General features: G+C 34.3%; 1 protein-coding gene across 1 annotated transcript in view; it reads right to left on the bottom strand.

Moving 5' to 3' along the window:
• Positions 1-299: 299 nt before the first annotated feature.
• Positions 300-23,781, bottom strand: part of LOC118735313 (zinc finger protein 629-like) — a 50,619-nt gene continuing 27,137 nt past the window's right edge. The window contains exons 2-3 of the mRNA XM_036464996.1: positions 2,310-2,754; positions 300-2,229 (exon numbers count right to left, since the gene is read on the bottom strand). Coding sequence (XP_036320889.1) covers positions 1,634-2,229; positions 2,310-2,754 — 1,041 coding nt within the window. The 3' untranslated portion in view covers positions 300-1,633. The remainder of the gene's footprint in view (positions 2,230-2,309; positions 2,755-23,781) is intronic.

The following is a 23,781-nucleotide window of genomic DNA, read 5'->3' as shown; positions in this document are numbered from 1 at the left end:
TTTAGTTGAACAAATTGAGTAAAAGGTCTGAAATTTTAAGTAAAAGCATTTGTTTAGTTTTTATGCATACGACCCATTATCTGAAAAATCGTATTTAAATCAATGAATCGATGTATTGAAATATATCGATGTACATTTCGATGCATTGAAAAAAGAAATAGATCGATGTATTTTTGCTACTGACATATCTAGCTTCAATGTTTTTGTTGTTTGTAAGTTTTATATGCATATACTTTATTTATTTACATATGCAATGTATAGTTTCTTATAAATATGTATACATATATTCATATTTTAAAGGTATCTAAGCACACTCCACTTTACAAAAATACTTATATTTACAATAGGCGTTTTCATTTAATCGCGTAAATGCCTCGTAACCATGTAAGTCAGGTTTTTACGAAGGTTACGCATTTACGAGGCATTTGCGCATTCAGATAAATACTCATAATATTTATTTCTACGGAAGTTTTTTGGATCCCAAAAATGTTAAAGCTACAAAGGTAGAAAATCCATGACAGTAAAACTATTCAGATTACATCACAAATATACTTACTTACATAAATATTAGATACTTACGCACATACATATGTACATATATCGTTCCCTGGATAAAATATTGTCGCATGCTACTTTCGGAGATATACATACATACATAACAGCATCTGTAACTAAAAATCTTATAAATGGCGCTTGCGATAATTTTCGATCCAGGCGACGATATGTGTTGTTTAGGGCCAATTTTTTCAGTGTCGTTTAAACTAAGTTTAAATTCAGTGTGGAGTTTTTCAGTCAAATTTAAACCTACTTTAAACTTTAAATTTAAACGCCCAATCTGGCTGGGTTAAACCGAGTTTAAACTATCCGCTGTTAAGGGCCTGTTTTTCCTTGCGCGGCCGTAGTTTAAACCCAGTTTAAGCCCCCGAGCTGGCTGGTTTAAACTAAGATTAGCCAATGAAATGTCAGCCAGCTGTTCAATTTAAACTCAGTTTACTTAATCTAAGTTTAAACTGGCACTGAAAAACTGGCCGTAAGTTGTATATTTATAGTCAGCTGCAAAATTTAGATGAAAAAGGAGGAAAAAAAATTAAAATTGTTTGTGAAATACACGAAAACAGACTCGCTTAGTGCCAAGTTCACAGTAGTCAACTCAATATCGGCAGTTAACTACGCACTGTGAATTTGGCCCTTATATAGCAATACATACATAAATAAGCGAAATGTTGTTGTTGTAAGATGAAAAGTGTTCACAAGAAAATTAACAAACGCAACTTGATTTAGAGTTTACTTGCATAGGGCAATTTGGTCGAACAACACATGAATCACCTAACAAATTCTTTACATTTCCGTCTAAAATCAGAACTTTCAACGCGATCATATCAAAAGTTAAAATAAATAGCTGAAGTTTTGCATCTGCATAAGGAAAAAAAGTGTTGCCCTATATAACAACTAAACTAGGAAGAGGCCTTAAACTCGCACTGAAAAACTGGTCAGTAGTTTAAACTTTGTTTAAATTTAAACTGAGTTTGACTAAATTTAGTTTAAACTGAGTTTAAACCAGCACTAATAAACTGTGCCTTAATTAATTAAGATGCAAGTTACAAATTAAAAAAAAAAACTGCCCTCGCCTCAATTAAAACGGTCGTAGTGTACTCATTAGCGGCTGTTGCGCAGGAGGAAATGGCAAAAGCGGCTGCTGTGCGACAGCATTGTGACCACCGGATGTGGTACCGCTAGGTAGCGTGACAGCGCCACTAACGGACACTGCGGATAACATACGCATACCAGCCGACAGGGCCGTTGGCAAATTAGGAATGTGTGGCGATGCCGTTGTGCTGGCCACCGCCGCAGCTGCCGCAGACAGGGCTGCCGCAGCCGTCACGGCATTTGTGCTAGTTCCAGAAACGATTGGCGAAGTTGGTATGTTGAGGCGCGACACAATTGGTGTTAATGACGCCGCAGTTGTGGAGGGCAGTGTCATAGCGGATGATGGTACCGCGTTTGATGCGCTGCTCGCTATCGACCCAACCGGATAGGATAATTGCAGCGGACGATATTGGCATTTCTTGGCATGCGTGCGCATGTTGCTGGACTGAGTGAAGGCCTGATTACAGTTTGGATGCGGGCAGACGTACGGCTTGCAGCCGGTGTGGTAGTTGAGATGCGTTTTGAGGTGATGCTTCTTGGTGAATGCCTTGGGACAAATGGGACAGTTGAATGGTTTGATACCTGAAGAGATTGAATGATATTTTACAGTACATAATAAAGTTGAATTAAAGAAAATAAACTCGCACTCTCCGCCAACTCACCTGAGTGTAGTCTGTGATGCAGCGTCATGTTGCTTCGATCTGCGAAAGATTTGCCGCACACGGAGCACTGGTAGGGTTTCTCGCCGCTGTGGGTACGCATGTGTTGTTTCAGTAGCATTTTCCGTGAGAAACGTTTGCCACATTCGGCGCACTTGTGTGGTTTAACCCCGGTGTGTATGCGAACGTGCATGTTAAATGCCACGCGCTGGTTGAACGACTTGGGGCAATATGGACATTCGTACTCTTTTTTGTTGCGATGGATCTTCATGTGGCTGCTGAGGTAGCCTTTGTCGTTGAATGTTTTGCCGCATTCCGGGCATTCAGCGGCGAATTCTTTGGTGCCGCGATGCACGGATAGATGATATTTGTAATTTCGTAACTGGGAGAAGCCTTTACCGCAATCGGTGCATTCGTAGCGTGGCGATTTGTGAGTCTTCTCGTGAGCCTGAAAGAGGAGGTAAGTGTAAATTACAAATGATGAATAATAAAGACCGTTTTTTGTTTTTAAATATTACAATGTATGTATGCACATTAGGCTGCCGATCGGGAATTTATTTTTGAAATCTCAAGGCTCTAACTTCCTTTCTGTTTGTGAGAAATAGTATTGTCTATTTTTTTAGTGGCATCGCCCACTTATATCATATATGCGTTTTCATATCGGATACCAAATTTGGAGCCACACTTTCGATTCGCTTATATTTTTTTTTTTGATGGATTCTATACATGAAATAAGCTAACACATACTCGAGGAAATTTTGTTAAAATTTTTTTACTTCGTAGATATGACCTGTCAAAGTTTAACACCCCTATTCTGCAACTCTTTCGTATTCGGATTTTGCTCCGAATCGTAGAAATAGTATGCTGCAATCCGAATCGTATTTTCGAACTTTCAAAATTTGTAACAATGGTATGCCTAGAAACGAACGAGTAAGCTTTTTGCGTAATTTTGTACGAAAACAATTCTGTGTCGGAGGCGAAATAAAAGATGTAAATCGATGTGTGTTTAAAAGAAATATTGGTGGTGTTCATTTAAACAGATAAATTTGCCTTTCGCATATACGTATATTTTTATCCACTGCTTTATATAAACGAAACTATATACAAAATTTTTGCCCCTTATCGAGAAACTTAGGTCCGTTTTAGTTATTTGTACAATGATTTTCGGTTATTGTGTCCAAACGCATAACCCGAATCCAAAAACACGTGTAATCAAAGGATTCACATTTTATTTAAGATAAATAGCTTATTAATAAACTCGGTTTGCACTATGTACTTTTTTGCAAATTTCGACGTGGGTTCTGGGCAAAAATACTGTGGACGGCGTAGCCGGAGTGATATGCACAAGAAATGTTGTATACCTTTGACTTGCGGAAGCCCCTCTTCCCGGCAACGCAGAAAGGATAATTCTACTTAGTAGGGTTATAATTCCTAAGCGCGGCCGAAGGCAGAAGCAAGCCTTTGTGGTGGACCTAACAAAGTGCATGTTTTCAATGGCTTGGAAGAAGCTGTTATTGCATTAACTGGATTGAGAACCAGAGCTTCAGGCATAGGAGGAGTTCTGGCTTGTGGTTCAACAATTCAACCAGAAGCTGACATAGATGCGCCCATGGTGACTATGCCCGACAGCTCCGCATACCTTTGTGAATCCATTCCCATAGCGCCCTCTTACTCTGCTGCTATAATTGCAAATGCATCAGAACCCATAATTTTCCTCAAAATATGTAAAATTAACCAATTTTACAATAAACAAACACATGATGAGTGTTTTTTTTATTTCTTTTCCACTTTGTTTTCCTTCATTCAGCTATCTTCGAAAAACAACTGATTGCTGGCAATGCTGCACATGTGTCCGCAAGGGTTGCAGAATGTGGATTTTTCGTAGCGTAGCTCCGAATTACGAATTACGAAAATTCGGGTTCTACAATAAGGGGGTAAATTTTTTCGTGATTCTGAGAAATAATGTACTTCTTAAAACCGTTATATCTAGGGTTCTGCTTATCGTAGAGACTTCATCTTAACGTCGTTTTAAAGCTAAAGAAACGGGCTTAACATTATATATAACATGGTCGTGATTGTCCTAAAGATGACTTAGCTATTAACAGTTCAACTTTTTGCAGTTGATTTGCGTAGCGAAGGACAGCAAATTAGGGATTTAAAATTACACCATCGTAATCCTTTTTTATTTCTTTACAAAAAACAATGTTAAGATAATTTGGTCAGTAGTGTTTTTGTTTAAAATATTTTTTTATAAAAAAAAATAGTTTTTCCTTTTAAATGTTTTTTCTTAAAAATTTTACATTCGAAGTATACAAATATGCATATCAGAAGAAAGGGGTTTAATCGCTTTTATAACGATACTATTTTTTTAAATCAGTTCAAAATTGTTTGAAATATAACGTTTTTAACTTTACGAAGACCCGACCTTTGACCCCTTATAGCACCTGTAAATAAGTTTGCACAAAAAAAGTTGGATACAATTTAAATAAGAGCAAAAGGCGGACTAAGTCTATATTTTTAGTTTTTTAATTATTTACATATAATAATAAAAAATAATTTTTTACCAAAGGTCCCATTTCGAACTTCGAAGGCCCATATCTCGATCTCGGAGTCTAACTTCGAAAAACGGAGAAATTACTTTTTTACGTATGACTCAATCTCTTAAAAAAAAAAAATATGGCTTGGTCCAATACCCAGCCGAGTGCTGTACAGTACAGTGATTCCAGTATCTACATTTATGTATATTGTACCTATCAACATCTTATAAAAAGAAGTGTAAAATTTTTTTTTATCAAAAACTAATGAAGTTAGAAGGACGAAATTCGAGGATGTGGTAGTTTACATATTAGTCCTTGATATATATTTTTTTCAAAAATAAATGTTGGAAATTTCCAAGGATATGCAAGAATAAAATTTTAAAAGGACATTTTCAACAATTATTCGTCCTGGTGCATCAAAAATTTGAATTTTTTTCAATTCTAATTTTTCTTTAGATTGCTACCCATGTTGTTACTCTACAATGCACCAAACTTTTTAAATATTTTTTTATTCAACCATAGACTAGAAATTTCAAAGTCCTTTAAAAAGAAATCCTGACGTCAGAGAGAAAAATAAAAAACGCAGTTATACTATATTTGGCTCCTAGTTTTGTGAATATATTGATTTTTACGTGTGTTTTAAAAATTGTTGGTGTTTGTCGCACGGTGTAATATGGTGTTTGGGTTTTCACAAGATTGGCAATTTTGCTGGATTTTGCATACATTCGACTTATGTGCTTATTTTGCATACTTGACAACATTTAATACATTTGGGGGGAAAAAACGATAGATGCGTGAAACAACGTGAATTAATACATACTAGAGGGCCAGTTCTAGTTTTAGAAGCCTTGGAGAGGATTTCTAACTTAACACGCAGCAAAACTTATACGGTACAAATTAACTAAACGAAAAATCTTCTCCTAAAACGTAACTAAATTTTTTTTTTATCTGAGAAGGTCTTTGGAGGACTTCGGCAGGACTTGGAATTGACCCGATACATTCAAGTTTATCGATAAATTTCAATGATTTGATACATATCGATAGTTCGATGAATTTCAAGAACACTAAAATTCGATAACTCAACAAAATTCGTTAACTCGACTAATTTCGATAACTGTGAAATTCGATGGCTCGATAAATTTAGATAACTCAAAAATGTAAAAACTTTGGATACCTTTATAAATTTTTACTTTTGACATCTCCACATTTTTCGAAAACTATCTAAACATGTTGATAACTCGTTACACTCTGTTAAGACGATTAAATGCGATAAGCAGTGATAAATCGATAAACTTATATAACCTTGAAATTTCGATAAATCGATATATTTCGAAAATTCCATAAACTTCGCCTCGTTGAACCAACCAATTTCAGTAGATCAATAATTATCGATAACTCTGTAAGTTGAAAGAACTCCATGCATTATGACACCTCGATATATTTCGTTAAGTCTATAAATAATGATAATTCAATAAATATCGATAACTTGATACATTTCTTTAACTTGACAAATTTCGTTAATCCCACACGTTTTCATAGCTCGATAACTAACCGTAAATTTGGACAACTAAGTTTCTGTGTCTATAAATTTCGACAACTCAGTAAAAATTGATCAGTTTGAATAATTCGATACGTTGCGATAACTAATTTCGATGATTCGATAAATTTCAGTAAGCTTTATGGCTGATTTTATTTCGATTCCTATCGGAAAATTTCAGCTCTGTTAACCTAATTCTTATGTATTTCTCATTGTATCCATTTTCGCCTTTATCTCAATTTTCGTCTTTATCTTCACTTTTGCCTTTTTTTGTCTTCATCGGGGAATAGCTAAGCTTTCTGCAATTCCTAAATTATTTGAAGCAATTATAACAAATCAGTTGATGCATTCTATCTCTTCTAGCATTTCATATAGTCAACATGGATTTTGCAAGGGCAAATCAACTTCTACAAATTTACTCGAATTAACATCCTATATCTCAAAAGCATTTAGTGAAAGCAAAACTGTTGATGTTATATATACTGACTTCAGTAAAGCATTTGACAAAGTGTGCCACTCGTTGCTTATCTACAAACTTGATATTCTTGGTCTTCCACCTAATTTTCTACGTTGGATCTCTTCATACCTCTGTGATAGATCACAAAAGGTAATGTTTAAAAATACTATCTCTGACGTCATTGATGTTACTTCAGGAGTCCCTCAAGGTAGCCACCTAGGCCCGGTTCTGTTCTTGCTTTTTATAAACGATATTTCTACAAATATACAATTTTCCAAAATTTTAATGTATGCAGATGATGTAAAGCTTTATAAATCGTACGCTTCAATTGAAGAAAGGTCTTTTCTACAATCAGACTTAGACAGCATGGCTTACTGGTGTCAAGTAAATCTTATGCCTCTAAATCTTAAGAAATGTAAAGTAATGAGCTTCTCGCGAAGAGCTGTTCATCCCACTTCTTATACAATAGGTAGCCATAACCTGGAACAGGTATACAATTTTGTGGACCTTGGTATCACAATGGATCCTAAGCTTAATTTTAATCTTCATATTAATGTGAAAGTCAACAAGGCTAAAGGTGTACTTGCATTTGTGAAACGATGGTCAAAAGAATTTTGAGACCCTTATATCACTAAAACCCTGTTTACAACATTAGTTAGGCCAATTCTGGAATACGGTTCGGTGGTTTGGAATCCAAGGTATCAAATTTACTCAGACAAGATAGAATCAATTCAAAAACAATTTTTTGCTTTAAGAAATTTCCGTTGGGATTCTCAATATAACCTTCCACCTTATACGAGCCGATTAAAACTTATTAATCTTCCTACACTTTCCAGCCGCAGGCAAATGCTTGGTACAATTTTTATAGTTAAATTACTAACAGGCTCAATTTCAAGTCCGCTTCTTCTTGGCGAAGTTAGCCTTAATGTTCCCTCCCGGGTATCAAGACACTTTTGCCCCCTATTTCTGAAAGCTTGTAAAACAAATTTTGAATTGCACGACCCACTCCGTTGCTTATGCCAGGATTTTAACTCTCATTCCAGCACGTTTGATATATCAGATCCGCTTTTCAGCATTAAGAAATCGATACTGTCCTCTCTCAATAAATGAATCATTAAAATAAAGACACAAAATCGGCTGATGAATTTAGTTCTGTAGCTGAACAGTTTTAGATCTCGACACTTAACAAACTCCTGCCTATCGTGACTCGGCGCAAAAATTGAAAATACTGGTTCCGTACGTCATGCGGACTGCGCCCCTCGTGCGGATGGGCGGGAATGGAGGGTAAAAACCGCTGGGATATTATTATTATTATTATCGTTATCACTTGTTTCTTCATCTTCATATTTATCTTTATTTCAAAGTTTAATTTCAAATACGAAGTAAAACAAAATGCGAAACGCTTGAATTGAACAGGTTGCAAAAACAACCATTAACAAATATGTAAATTTTTAAACGACGATTTTCAACCAATTTCGAAATTATAAAAACTCTCCTCATCTACAGAAAATTACTTTCCAACGGTGTTTCTGGCTTTGAAATCGGTAACTTTACCTTGGTCTTCATCTTTGTTTTTATCTTTCATATCTTTGCTTATATCCTTTTCTTTTTCTATTCACGTAGATGAGATGAGGTGCGATGACGTGATAAGATGTGATGTGATTTTATGTGATGTGTGTGTGTCATGTCATGTGTTGTCATATCCTCTGATGTCATGTCATATGATGTCATACCATATGATGTCATATCATGTGATGCCACGTCATGTAATGCCATGTCATGTCATACGATGTCATATCATGTGATGTCAAGTCATGTGATGTCATGCACTATAATGTGATGGCATATCATACAATGTCATGTCGCATGATATCGTGTGATGTGACATCATATTATGTGATGCAATATCATGTGATGTCTCTTCATATCATGTGATAAAATGTGATGTGATGTGATGTAATGTGATCACATTCCATGTTCCGATTAGTGTATCGATAACCCTGTTGATAACTGTGTTGATAAAAATACCGATAACAATATCCATACACATATAGAAAAACACAACGATTGTAAAATCGATTAATTCATCGATAAATATAACAATCATCAGTATCGATTATTGTACATATCGTTAACAATATAAATGACTAAATCGATAACAAAATCAATTATTTAATCGATTATTATACCGATAACAATATCCATTATTGTATCGATAACAATATCGATTATTATATTGATTATTATATCGATTACAATAGCGGTTATTTAATTAATAACAGTATCGATAACAATATCGATTATTTTATCGATAGCAATATCGATTATTATATCGATAACAATATCGAGTTTTATATCGATAACAAAATCGATCTTCATCCTCATCCTTTTCTTCATATTTATCTTTATTTCTGCATATTCCTCTTCACCTTTAAATTAAAGTGTTTAAATTTACCTTGATCTTCGTTTTTGCCTGTACCTCTAGGCATCTTTGTTTTTGTTTTTATTCTCAAACCGCTAAACCGCTGAGAACCATTTCTATTCATTATTCCCCTTTAATTTGACAATTTACTCCCAACCAACCAATTGCCGCTAAAGAAGTTTCACTTCATAAATTCAAGAAATGTTCTTACCCTTTCAGTTACCCTAATTCTTATGTATCTGTCATTGTCTCCATTTTCGTCTTTATCTTCACTTCTGCCTTCTTTTTTTTTTTGACTTCATCGTTATCATTTATTTCTTCATCTTCATATTTATGTTTATTTCAAAGGTTAATTTCAAATGTGTAGTGAAACAACAGGCGAAACATGTCAAATTGAGCATGTTGCAGCAACATCTATACACAATTCGAAAATGTTTAAACAGCGGTTTTGGCCGTAATTTTCAACCAATTGTGAAACCACAAAAACTCTGCGCATCTACGCAAAAATGCCTTTCCAACGGTGTTCTTGGTTTTGAAATCGGTTCGGTAGAGTCGCCAAACGAACAGAGACAAAATTTATGTTAGCGTATTAATACATTACGCTACATTCCGGTTTATCGATAAATTTGAATGATTTGATACATATCGATAGTTCGATGAATTTCAAAAACACTAAAATCCGATTACTCAACAAAATTCGCTAACTCGACCAATTTCGATAACTGTGAAATTCGAGGGCTCGATAAATTTCGATAACTCAAAAATGTAAATTCTTTGGATACCTCTATAAATTTTTTACCTTTGACAGCTCCACATTTTTCGAAAGCTATCTAAAAATTTTGATAACTCGTTACACTCTGTTAAGACGATTAAATGCGATAAGCAGTGATAAATCGATAACCTTGAAATTTCGATAAATCGATGTTTTGAAAATTCCATAAACTTCGATCCGATAAACCAACCAATTTCAGTAGATCAATAATTATCGATAACTCTGTAAGTTGAAAGAACTCCATACATTACGACACCTCGATATATTTCGTTAAGTGTATAAATAATGATAATTCAATAAATATCGATAACTTGATACATTTCTTTAACTTGACAAATTTCATTAATCCCACACGTTTTCATAGCTCGATAACTATCCGTAAATTTGGACAACAAGGTTCCTGTGTCTATAAATTTCGACAACTCAGTAAACATTGATCAGTTTGAATAATTCGATACGTTGCGATAACTAACTTCGATGATTCGATAAATTTCAGTAAGCTTTATGTCTAATTTTATTTCGATTCCTATCGGAAAATTTCAGCTCTGTTAACCTAGTTCTTATGTATTTTTCATTGTCTCCATTTTCGCCTTTATCTCAATTTTCGTCTTTATCTTCACTTTTGCCTTTTTTTGTCTTCATCGTTATCACTTGTTTCTTCATCTTCATATTTATCTTTATTTCAAAGTTTATTTTCAAATACGAAGTAAAACAAAATGCGAAACGCTTGAATTCAACAGGTTGCAAAAACAACCATTAACAAATATGGAGATTTTTAAACGACGATTTTCAACCAATTTCGAAACTATAAAAACTCTCCTCATCTACAGAAAATTACTTTCCAACGGTGTTTCTGGTTTTGAAATCGGTAACTTTACCTTGGTCTTCATCTTTGTTTTTATCTTTGACATCTTTGCTTATATCCTTTTCTTTTTCTATTCACGTAGATGAATTAATGATTAAAATAGCGGTTATTTAATTAATAACAGTATCGATAACAACATCGATTATTTTGTCGATAGCAATATCGATTATTATATCGATATGAATATCGAGTTTTATATCGATAACAATATCGATCTTCATCCTCATCCTTTTCTTCATATTTATCTTTATTTTTGCATATTCCTCTTCACCTTTACCTTAAAGTGTTTAAATTTACTTTGATCTTCGTTTTTGCCTGCACCTCTAGGCATCTTTGTTTTTTTGTTTTTATTCTCAAACCGCTAAACCGCTGAGAACCATTTCCATGTGCATTATTCACCTTTAATTTGACAATTTACTCCCAGCCAACCAACTGCCGCTAAAGAAGTTTCACTTCATAAATTCAAGAAATGTTCTTACCCTTTCAGTTACCCTAATTCTAATGTATCTGTCATTGTCTCCATTTTCGCCTTTATCTTCACTTCTGCCTTCTTTTTTTTTTTGACTTCATCGTTATCATTTATTTCTTCATCTTCATATTTATGTTTATTTCAAAGGTTAATTTCAAATGTGTAGTGAAACAACAGGCGAATCATGTCAAATTGAACATGTTGCAGCAACATCTATACACAATTTGAAAATGTTTAAACGACGGTTTTGGCCGTAATTTTCAACCATAAAAACTCTGCTCATCTACGGAAAAATGCCTTTCTAACGGTGTTCTTGGTTTTGAAATCGGTTCGGTAGAATCGCCAAACGAACGGAGACAAAATTTATGTTAGCGTATTAATATATAGATGCTTTCATACTTATGCTACCATCTTGTAGGAATTGTAATTATTCAACAATTTCAAACGACACACCATGGCCGCGAGAGATTGTTGAATAAAAATATTGAAAAAATTAAATGAAACTTAATTGAATTTTCATATTTAAGAGCATATTTTGTAATTTATTTATCGAGCTTTTTATAGCGCTTATTTTCAACATGCTCTGGCATAAGAAATCATGTAAATTTTTAGCAAACGCACAGAGGAGTATTTGTATAGTAAAACCGGTCAAACTTATATGGTGTGTTTTTCTGCTAAATAATGAAAGAAAACACGGAACTTAATCATAATTAGGCATTTATATGAGAAAAAAAGGCTAATTACATTTATCTAAGGTTCATTTTCGTGACATATTTATCCATCGAATTACATACCTACTTCACAATTACATACCTACCTACAAAACCTACTTCAGAAAAATTCAAAAACGTCATTCATATTTCTGTGGCATATTTTGATCGGATACGTTTTTTCAGATTGGCTCTCATTTACGAGTAATTGCGAATTGTGTAGAATTTTTAGTTTCCAAAATTGTGATGCTTTCTCGATTTAAATTAAATTAATAACTTAAAAATATACAAAAAGAATGTGGTAAAGTATGCTAAACGCCCATACGTTCTCGTCGAAGTTGAGTAGAGAGTGTTATTGTCCAGTTTCATAGTCCTTCTAATGATCTTTCGAGTAGAGCTGTCAAACTATCGATGGCTTTGGGTTTCGGTCTTTGAGCCATTTTCCAAGCGGCGACAACTTTGTGGCTAATAAATTTATTATACGGGTAAATATGTTAGAATAAAATAATATATTTTCATAAGTTTTCAGTGAAAATATGTTACCGTTGCCAGACGTACTGATTTTTTCAGTACAGTACTGATTTTTCTACTCTTGTTCTGATTTTATTAATTTCTTCAATCAGTACGCTAATGTCCTGATTTTTCAAAATTTGTACTGATTTGTACTGAATTTGCAATGCAAACAAAATACTTTATGATTTTCTTAAGGTTTTTACATAACGTTGGAACTTGCTTAAACTGCACTGCAAAAAGTAGGAAGCAAGTAATTTAATTATAGTTGAAATGTTTCAAATAATGTTTGATATGCCCAAGAAATTAATACAACAAGAATATCAATAGTTATATGGGCTTATCGCTGGGTCGTTACGTACCAGTTGCGATAATATGATGAGCTTAAATTATTTAAAAATAAGGCTGACGTTTTTTTGTCGAGTGTTGTTAGTTATCTCGAAAATATCTTTCAGTTTAATAACATCAAATTTGAATATTCGAATGGCTTTTGCCTATAACTTAATCTGCCTTTAGATGAGGCGATTTTTTGGGAGGCAACAATCGCCTGCAAAAGTTGACTTTCTGTCTACTTTAAGGCAAGCGATTTTTTAATCCCCATTTACACGAGCGATTTTTCTTGAGCAATATTGAATCGCCTAAAAAATCGCCTCATGTAAATTCAGCTGTACAATTATTTTTTCTCAACTTACTGACATTGTAAAAGAGTTTTGCATTCAAGACATAGAGTTAGATACCTACTCTTTTTAGCAAATTCTTATGGTCTGATTATAGCAACTTAACGTAACTTACAGCTCTCTCTTAAAAATTCTGTTAAATGGGTGTTGCTTATAATTTAACAGCTGAAACTTAACGTAACTTAATGCCACGTCGAAATCTTTTTCATTTTGATTCTTTAAGTTCTACGTTCCGTTAGGTTAAGTTGCCATAATCAGGCTTTTAGTCTTTCCATGAGGATATATAGAGGAAGTTCTTAAAAAGTAATACTTTTCCACAGTTTGAAAAAATATGTAAAACGAAGCAACTGAGAGGATCTTAAGGATAAGGTTGCTTCCTTGCGCAAAGAGAGAAACCGGCTTCTAATTAAAATTTTTGAAACTGAACTTCAAATTAAAAGTATCTTTAAAATTAAATGTATAGAATTTTTTGACTATTTAACCACTGAAAATGGAAATGATCTCATTAATGCTATTCAAGAATGGCATAAGTATAAAATAATTTATTGGCTCCTGTGTACAATGATGTGTACACTTATGTTAAAATGAATAACGTTTTTATTTTTTATGAACTATATTTTAATTATATACCAAAATATTGTTAAAAATAAGTACACTGGCGTTTTAAAGTATAATCTGTTACTTACATTCATAATTTTGCTTTGAACAAAAGTGTGCTGAAATGTACTGATAATTTTAGCATGAAAAAGTCTAAAGTACTGATTTCCCGCATAAAAAATCTGGCAACCCTAAAACATGTCAACTTATAGTTATAGTTTATTTAGACAAAATTTGTCAATTTGTCAAATATTTTTCGTGTTTGAAACATTGATTATTTAATGTTATGTAGCAAAACTGGTTTGGTTTGAGTTTTTGAAAATAATATTCGGCCTTATTATGATTTTCGACGTCGATGTAATTCTTTCAACAAAAAATAGCCCTCGTGGGTCCAACTCTAGCTACGCTAACCACAGTATTTTAGAGGAAACGAGTTCTTCTTGTGGTAAGCGTAGCTAGAGTTGGACTTACGAGGGCTATCTTTTGATGAAAAAATTACATCGGCATCGACCTCGACAACCATAGTAGGGCCGATCATGTTCTTTGTAAATTTTTTTGGGTATTGAGGGGGGTGGGGGGTTTAGGTGTTCTGACCCCTCTCCAATTGGGATACGATTTACACCCAAATTTGGGGCGGCTATAATATAGTAGCACAATGACACTCATATTTGACTTACAAACAAAATACGGGCAGGAATTTCAAGATTTGAATCCTGTTTTTATGAAAAATTTTATTTTAATCAGTATTTTTCTTTTAATCAAAATATGTTGAAATAAAAGTGAATCTAAAAAAAATGTTTGCCAGAAATTTAATTGCTAAATTATTGAAGTTAAGTTCTGATGTAAATTTAGAAGAATCAAACTTTTTTTAAGGTCTAATATACTTTAGAATTAAGTATTTGAATAAAAAAATAAATGGGATAGTAAAAGCAAGAAAATTGTCAAAACGTTTTTATATATGAGTGTTTCCTTTAGTGTGTAATTTTATGTAAGTATGCATTTCCACATTTACATTAAAGCGAAAATGCAATAATTAAAATGAATCTGTTTCGAATGAGATTTGGGGTGTTCACAGTTCGTTCCAAATTCTGTCTCAAATTGTAGACGTCTACATTTTTAGCATCAAACTGTGAGCACCCCTTTCTAGTAGTCGTCGCAAAACTTTACTTGTGTTGCCAGACATTTCTTCTTTGCGTCCATTTTCTATATGTCGTCTTTCGATTTTGGTTCTGAAAAATTTTAATTGTTTAACATAATTACCAATTGCCAAAATTTGTTCTTTCTTTTCCTTGATGTGTTTGTTTTCAGCAGCCATTGCGATCAAATCAAATGCAAATACGGAAAACATCCCCAATAAATTAATAAAAATATGATTGGTGTTGCCATAATTCGTTTTCCAATTTTGTATCGGAAACAACAAAACCACAGATTTTACGGTTTGAAAACGTCTTAAATTGTAGACGTCTACATTTTGAGACACTATTTGGAACGAACTGTGAACAGCCCAATTTTAAATATTTTCCTATTTACAAAACCTTTCATTTCAAGAAGAAAATTCACCCAAAAATTTCTCATCCGCCCATAGTAAAACCATGTAAGCCAAAAGTGAAAAGTGAACCGGTTTAGGGAAAATGAAACTCATGATAAGGCTGATTGTGTTTTACCAAATATGGTAAATGCATAGCAAAAGGTTAATTTCTTTGTTTACATTTTTTGACATTACAGTCAGCATTGAGAGAGCTCGACTGAATTGTCACTTCTACCTTGTTGAATATGCCTTGGGTATGGCCAAGGTGTATCAAACAAGGTGCGGTTGACAACTCAGTGAGGCTCTCTTTTATGGTACTACTAGCCAATGCCCGCTTGCTTCGCGGCGCCTAATAAGATCTTTTGCGTTGGCCAATACAAAAATAGCGTTTCAAAGCAAAAGCGGTCTGTAAAGTAAACATTTTTAGTTTAAGTTGAAACAAATAAAGAGCATAATCCTCCTCACACATAGGCCAAGAATAGTAGCGCTGTGATACCATATGGAATACTAATCCCTTTCGATGTCATGAGTTTTACCGATGGCCTTATTTCCACCTGTGAGATCTCTGCCAAGCGTGCGTAATATTCTTCAATGATCTTGCAATTTCAACATTGGTCTGATGTACCATGTAAGCGAATAAAAGTCCTTATAAGGAAACTAAAGAACACAGATGAGCATTTTCAGTTATGGGAGGATCAAGAATCCTCGCTTTCCCCCCACCGGATGAAAAGTTTTCCTGTGCATTGACTAAATGAGTCGTGTGATATCTTAAATATCGTTCAAATGGAGCCATTGATATACCTACCGTGTTCCTTTTTTTTACGGACGAGGACGAATCTTTCCTTGTTAATTTGCCATTTTTGCAATTTACCTTAATATTTAGGAACTGATTTCTGTGAGTCTTACTGCTGTACTAAGGCCGCCCGAGCAGTTTCGTCAATCGGAGGTAGGTGCAAGATCGCATTTAGGGTGTATGAGGTCGTCAGGCAAAGGTGCGCTTACACAATGTTGCGGTCTTTACATGCATACTTAGACGAATCATCCATTTAGCCATATGAAAAAATTCGTCTAAGATGAATATAGGGCCAAAGCAGACCAAACCCCATGTGGGTTTCTATGTATTTCGGCTGCAGTGCAATCCATTAGGTCCCTTTCGGTTAAAAAAAACGACTTTTATAAGTAACTCTACTCCAGCGCCACCAGCGTGTTATCTAGTAGGCTATAATAGGACCAGGTTTAACCTCCGACAATTTGACTGGTTCTTGAGTTTAGTCCGAACAACGAAAACGGCTATAGTATATATATATATATGTATGTACATTAGGGATGCCAAAATATCAGGAAAATTGGGATCCCGTGATTTCGGGATATTTTTTAGGTAATCCCGGGATCCCGGGATTTATCTTGTTTATATTCAATGAAAGGAAAATTTGCTAAGGCCAAAAAAAGCTCCGAAAATTCGATAAGGTCAAACAAGTTCGAAATCTTTTAATAAATATCGAGTCCCTCTGATTCGTATGGAGTTTTGCTTTGCTTTAAACAGGCAAAATGTTGTATTCAAAGTTTCTCGAAATACTTGAAGAGAATGGCTATACGAAGTTTTTTCCTCTTTTTAAATTGGGACTTAACAACTTTGCACTCTACGCTAGCGATATTTATTAAATCAGACAAATTTTAAAGTAAAACATTTTTTTAATTGTATTTAAAAGCCCATGTGATTGAGGAACGTACACATCACAAATAATAATGTAAATACCAGGTACTTTTGAAAGAGACGATTAATAAAAAATGAAACAAAAATATACAGAAACAATTTCTCTAAACATGTCTATTCTACTCCATAAAGAAATGGCGAATGGAGAATTTTTTGCCATTTTTTTTCGCAATTTACTAGAAATTTTGAGGGTGTACGAGTCAAACGGATCTCAGAATCGGATTCAGCGGGTCGAAATACATGTTGGTCTGGTTAAAAACACACACCCCTTTTTTTCCGGTGTAGTTATTATTGCACTAACAATGTTTTCGTAAGAGCAGCAAAGCATTCAAAGCGGAGTCTTCTAAGCTTGATCTGCAGTTTTTACATACAAAACCTACTGATGAAAAACATATTTCGGTATCAACACTTTTAGGCTGAACTGTCAAAAGGTAGACATAATCCGTTTGAAGATAATGACCCATATCTCCTCCATTACAAAATATTTGAACTTCTTTTACCAGCGCGTCCCACAGTGCTATATATATATATAAAATGTGGGCAAAAATAGAATTATGGACGGATTTAAATGAAAATTCGCTTCTAAGTTAAATTGGGGACGCTGAATTCAAAAGTGCAATTGGTTTTTGGATAACTTTCATACTTTCATGTAAATGCAGTTTGAAGTTGAAAATTTGGGTTCTTGTGGCTTTTACATATGTAGGTATGTACATATAGTTCGTTCTATTTTCAAAAGTGAAATGACAGGGCTTGGCCTGTAGGTGTGCATTAAAGGTTTTTATTTTTGAAAAGGGTTGCCACCTGTTACAAATTCTATTAAAATTCTTTAACAAAATAAATGAATTAGATATTACAATATGGGTATCAATTGAACTAGTTTTGAAAATAATTTACCTCTAAATGACACGTAGAACGGGTGCCACATATTTTCAAAATTAAATTCTCTTTAATTAAGGGAATAAGGTAACTGAAATAGGTATATCAATATGAGTATCAGACAAATAAAAAAATTTTGACATATTTAGCAAGAAATAAGTAAAGAGTAAAAACATTCCTGAGTTAGTTTAAAAGTCCAGTAGTTTAAAAGGAATGTAATCAGAACAAATCACTGATTGACAATGTATGTATTTGTAATAAAGCAACAAATACGATGGCGTAATCCTATGGTTTGACGTAATTATTATTTTAGTTTAACTACATTCGACTTTACAAACAGCTGGCAACCCTATTCGCAATATTTTTAAGTTAAAACCTTGTTAAACCTCTTTCGTCTGACTTCCTTATGGTGATGCCTATCTATTTCAATTACCTAATTCCTTTGATTCGAGTGGAATTTGATTTTTCAAACAGGTGGCAACTCTCTACATGTAGTTAATACACATTTCTATTGATACCTATCTATTAATAATTCATTTAACTTATAAACAAATTTTACTCTAATTATTTAACAAACTAATTTTTTAACAGGTGGCAACTCTTAAAAAAATATACTTTTTATTGTCCGCAGGTCAAACTTTTTAATCTGATACTTCATTTTTGATAATCGAACGAATCGTGCAGATCTCAAGGCACTGACAAAAAATGAAAAAATTGTTTTATGCATAAGCAAAAACGCACTGCTTCAGAAAGTGCAAAAAATGAGCGGGTTTTTATTTCCTCTTTTGAAAGCTAAAGGTCCTTAGTATTTAATAAAATAATAAAAAATAACCTATTTTTACATATATTTTTTATTCATTCCATTAAAATTTAGCATTTTTTGAAATTTTGTATAAAAAAATTGTTTTTTTTTTGGAACACCGCAGGGACACTCTGTGTTTAATTTTATTCCAAAATTTTAATTCCTGTAATTCTCTACTATCTATATGGAAGCAAGAAGTATCAAACCAACATTTTATTTCAAAGAATATATTTTTGAAATTTTTTTCTGTGAAGAGCTTACGCATGGCTATGCTCTTATTAAAATTCTTAGTATAAAATTTGTCGACTTTATACTACGGCATATAGTTAATTTTTTAGGGGAAATGTCTGTTTAATTCTTTTTAGTGGATAAATTGTCTTTACAAAAATACCAAACAAGTTCACATTGCAGATAACGAATTTTTCGATTTTTGCCCACTTAGGCGGCACTGTGCGTCGGTTAAATTATAAGTTTTTCGATTTGAGGAAGTTTTGAGTAGATTGATCTAAAAAATTATCTAATTTTTCCTTAAAACTCTCTGTTTCGTTTACATTAGCGACGCTATGAGTAAATTCATTGAAATCTTCTTCGAAAAAGGCTCAGACTGCAATTTAATAGTACAGTTTCAAGCTTTTTGTTAATTGTAGTCAAAACGGCATTTTACACAAATCATACTTCAAAATTCATAATTCATAATTACGTTCATAACGTTCGTAATTAGGGCTTTTCCGTTCCGAGTCCGTTTTCGCAAACGCTTTTTTCATCATGCAGGTAGTTTATACTTTGAATTTGAACGAAATCGGTTCATAAATACGACTTTTATAAATAACTCGACTTCCGCGCCACCTAACGGGTCTATTTTTGGTAAACGTATTTTCCATCATGGTGGTAGCTTACATTTTGAATCTAAAAGAAATCGGTTCGTAAATACGATTTTTAAAATAACTCTACTCCAGCGCTACCTATCGGGTGTATTTTTCAAATACGCATTTGCCATCATGGAGGTAACAGACGTTTTGAATTTGAATGAAATCTGTTCATAAATACGACTTTTATAAATAAATAAATGACGCTGGGGTCGAGCGTCACCTAGCGAATTTTCTGGTAGCCTATAATAGGACCATATATGAAGGTATAACCTCTAAAAATTTGACTGAAATCTATGCAGTAGTTTTTGCGTTAACTCCGAACAACGAAAACGGCTATTATTTTATATATATGTATATGCATAGATACCATCAAAAAATTTAAACAAATAACGCACTCTTCTGTGTAAGCCGAAAGGAATTTATACTTTCTCTTTGGCATTTTCTAAGGGTAATAAAAAGTCTATAAACACACATTTTTATATTCAATACAGTTTGTCGCGAAAACTTACATTGGAAGTAAAGCAAGCATGAAAAACAAACGAGCAAAACGAATAACAAACGGTTCATGTTAATTAGGAAGAGCACTTTGCACTTAAAGGTATGTGTGTGGGTATATCGAACATCAAATATTGCTTGTGCAAAGTCCTCTGGAGATGTAACTATTTCATAAATGACACCGGTAGTGATTTTTAAACTTTTATTAAACTTTGTGCATATAAATCGAAAACCGGGACACTTAAACGAAACCCAAGATATTTTAAGGTTGGACCGGGGCACCGGGACAAATATGTAGTCTAAAATCGGGATATGTCCGGGAAAACTGGGACGTCTGATAAGATGCATGCCCATCGAGTGGAATTCCAGACTGCTCTGCCCACTCAACACAGTATTCTCTGAGGCTTTGCTTTGACATATGATTATATGTTGGATGCTCACGAGTGGGATGTCCCAATAGTGTTTATGCTTCTACATACGCAAATATATCAAGATACTCTCTGGCTCGGAAGAGTTATATTTTTTAAGAGCACTGCGAGCGCTAGCTATATTTACATTATCTTCACCATAAACTCATCAAATGTTCGGCTCACTCATGACTTTGCACATACTCCATGTAAAATAGTTTATTTGTGTTAATGTTAATTTTTATTATTATCGCTCCGAGTTTTAAAATGAGGCGAAAAATATTTTTTCACGTTTTTAAAACACAAAATGGCTAAGCTTTTTAGGCCAAACTTTTCAGAAACTGACAATAGAGAAAAGAACGAGTTAAAAAAAAAACCGATGACAAATAACCAAGCAAGCAAGAAGCACAAAAAGTGTTCCACCGTCTCATCTTCTTCAAGGCAAGATGGGCAAATAGACTTGTCATTTACGCCTATCACAATCAGGTGTTTGTGCCACGTGAAGTGACCAGTCAGCAGTCCAGCAAGTTGTCTGCAGTGTCGTCTGCTCCGTGAGAGCAAAAAATTAGACAGACCTTGTGAGATTGAAGGCAACATGAGTTTTGTCCACCTGCATTCCCTCGATGCCTCTCAGTCATTTCTGAGCGAAGTATTCACTCAGTTTCTGATGGTGGCTTCGATTGCCGAAGGTGGGAGTGCTAAAACCGGTTGCGGACCGAGGAATGCCTGGTCTGAGCCAACTCTGGCCAATTGATCAGATGTCTCATAACCAGGTACTCCAGAGTGACCTGGCACCCAGAGTAAAACAACATCGTTATGTTCACCATCATTTTTTAATAAAGACTTGCATTGCCGAACTAGTTTGGAAGTAGTTAAATAGGGGGCTGGCCAATGCCTTAAGTGCAGCTTGGTTGTCACTGCGGTCACGTAAAGTCCTTCCCCTCCACTCATGTTCTACCACGTAGTCCTTGGCTTTGAGTTTTGCAACTACCTCAGCCTGGAAGACCGAAGCATATTCCCCTACATAAAAGTGGATCTTATCTCCACTAACCTCGAAAAAGACCCCAGATCATGACCCAGAGTCAGTTTTGGAATCAAACCAGCATTCAGTCTCAGGGATCTCAACATTAGAATTTCTTCAACAAAGGTAATGGTACTATCCTGTAGCATTGAAAAGACACAAGTGCTTAAATCTCTGCCGCCAGCAATTTTCCCGGCGCCCCACTCATTGTCATACCAGCGTCCGGTTCTTTTTAGTCTGCAGGTGGCCTCTAAGGCTTCCCCACGTATGAAAACACAAAGTGCCGGTGAGTGCAGTAGTGCGTCAAGAGCACTATACGCCACTAAAAAAATTAAAGTTAAATAAAAAGGCTAACAAGCAATCATTTTGGTTATTTATATCGAAACCAGATAAATTTTCGTGGACCCCCATTTACAACTCATGGACCCCCATATTTTGTTCATGTCACCGTGGACCCCCGTCGAGTCTTCCGTGGACCCCTGGGGGTCCACGTGGACCACTTTGGGAATCACTGCTTGAAATGAAATAAGAAAAATTGTTTATGTCTCCTTTAATTTATGGTAAACTGAAAATCTATCTTACTGTTTTATATTTTTATTTGTTTACTCCGAACGACGTCTGATTCCCTGCAACATAAAATATACTTTAGCAAAAAAATGTGCCGACAGATGGCGCTGGAGTCGAGAATCCGTCTTAATCAAACGACCTGGATTAATAAGTATTAACTTTTTTATAAGAAGTTCTTCTGCAAAAAAAAATGGACTCAAAACATAGATGGCCCTAGAACCAAGATATTTAGATAACCATCTACAAATTTGCTTTTTAGATGACCTAATAAAGCCACATGCTTACTATTTGTTTCTTAATACATATATCGCACACCAAGATCTAAAGTGCGATCAACTCAAAAAAAAAACTTATAGCGATTTTTTTGCATAAATTAAATGATAGGACTTACATCCAATTAATGTAAATAATTTTTTCTTCATGATGATATACATTAACTAAAAAACTACCGTTATACCTGTTTTTGTATTAATTGCTTAGGATCTGTACGATCCACAAGCAGTTATATTTCCCTCTCTGAATTTTGAGTTAGCTCACTTTAGATCTAGGTGTGCGATATATTAAGTAGCAAATAGTAACAGTTTGTTCGATATCCGATTTGGTTGATGACCAACTACTCACAACAGCCGCGGACAGGCAAGGGGGAGTTCGAATCCTTTATCGGGAAAAAGTCTGATGATGTTGAAGTGATATTCACCAAAATAGCTAATACTTATACCTCAGGTGATTGTAGGTTGTTGTTGTTGTTTTTTACCTACTCAATAAAAATTTTTCTAAATACATTTTTCGGGTTGCAATAAATTTATATTGATTAAAATTTGATTTCAAAAATGAAATGAGTAAAAAATGTACTAAAACACTAATTTTTCGTACTATAGTGACATCTGTATGCGGTCAAATCTAAAAATAAATATTATATTATGATTCCTTGACCCCAAAAATCTTTAGTTACACTTGTTCAATGATTTTGAAAAGAATACAAACTTTTTTTTCTACAAATGCCGGTTTCTGAATAAATTACGTACTCTACAGAAAACCTAGGGTGACCCGAAAATTCTGACTTCAGATTCGGATTCAGCGGACCCAAAAGCTTTGGCAACCATTGAGAAACCCCGGGGGATTGTTTGTCTGTTGTACAGTGTAATCTAACCTTTAATTATTTAATAATGATTATGAGTTATATAAGACCATATATGTGTATATATCAATTCTTTCTATTTTTAAGGTAAATGAATTTACATGTCGTATCAAGACGACGATTCATATTCAGCCTCATTGCGTAAGTCGTAAATTAGGCTAAATTGTACGACTCGACCGCATTGGCATTGTGCTGACATAAGTAAACGACGAAAATCTTCGAAAACTATGCAGTGTTGCCAAGTTTTTAGGTTTTAATACACTAGTCGAGTCGAAGTTTTAAGCAATGTCATGAAATTTTCGAAACGATTCGACTCTCGAAAACGACTTGTATTCGACACGACTCTCGCAATGAGGCTAATTATGTTCTTATTCAGCCTTATTGCGAGTGTCGTGTAGAGTGCAAGTCGTATTTCGAGAGCCGAGTCGGATTGAAAACTGCACGGCGTTGCCTAAAATTTCGACTCGACGAGTGTATTAAAACGGAAAAACTTGGTCGCATTGGA

This window comes from Rhagoletis pomonella, unplaced genomic scaffold, assembly GCF_013731165.1.
Source record: "Rhagoletis pomonella isolate Grant_MI unplaced genomic scaffold, Rhpom_1.0 Rhpom_scaffold_00003, whole genome shotgun sequence".
Classification (NCBI taxonomy): domain Eukaryota; kingdom Metazoa; phylum Arthropoda; class Insecta; order Diptera; family Tephritidae; genus Rhagoletis; species Rhagoletis pomonella.
The sequence above is the reverse complement of the archived record's forward strand: the minus strand, read 5'-3'. Positions and strand labels throughout refer to the sequence as shown.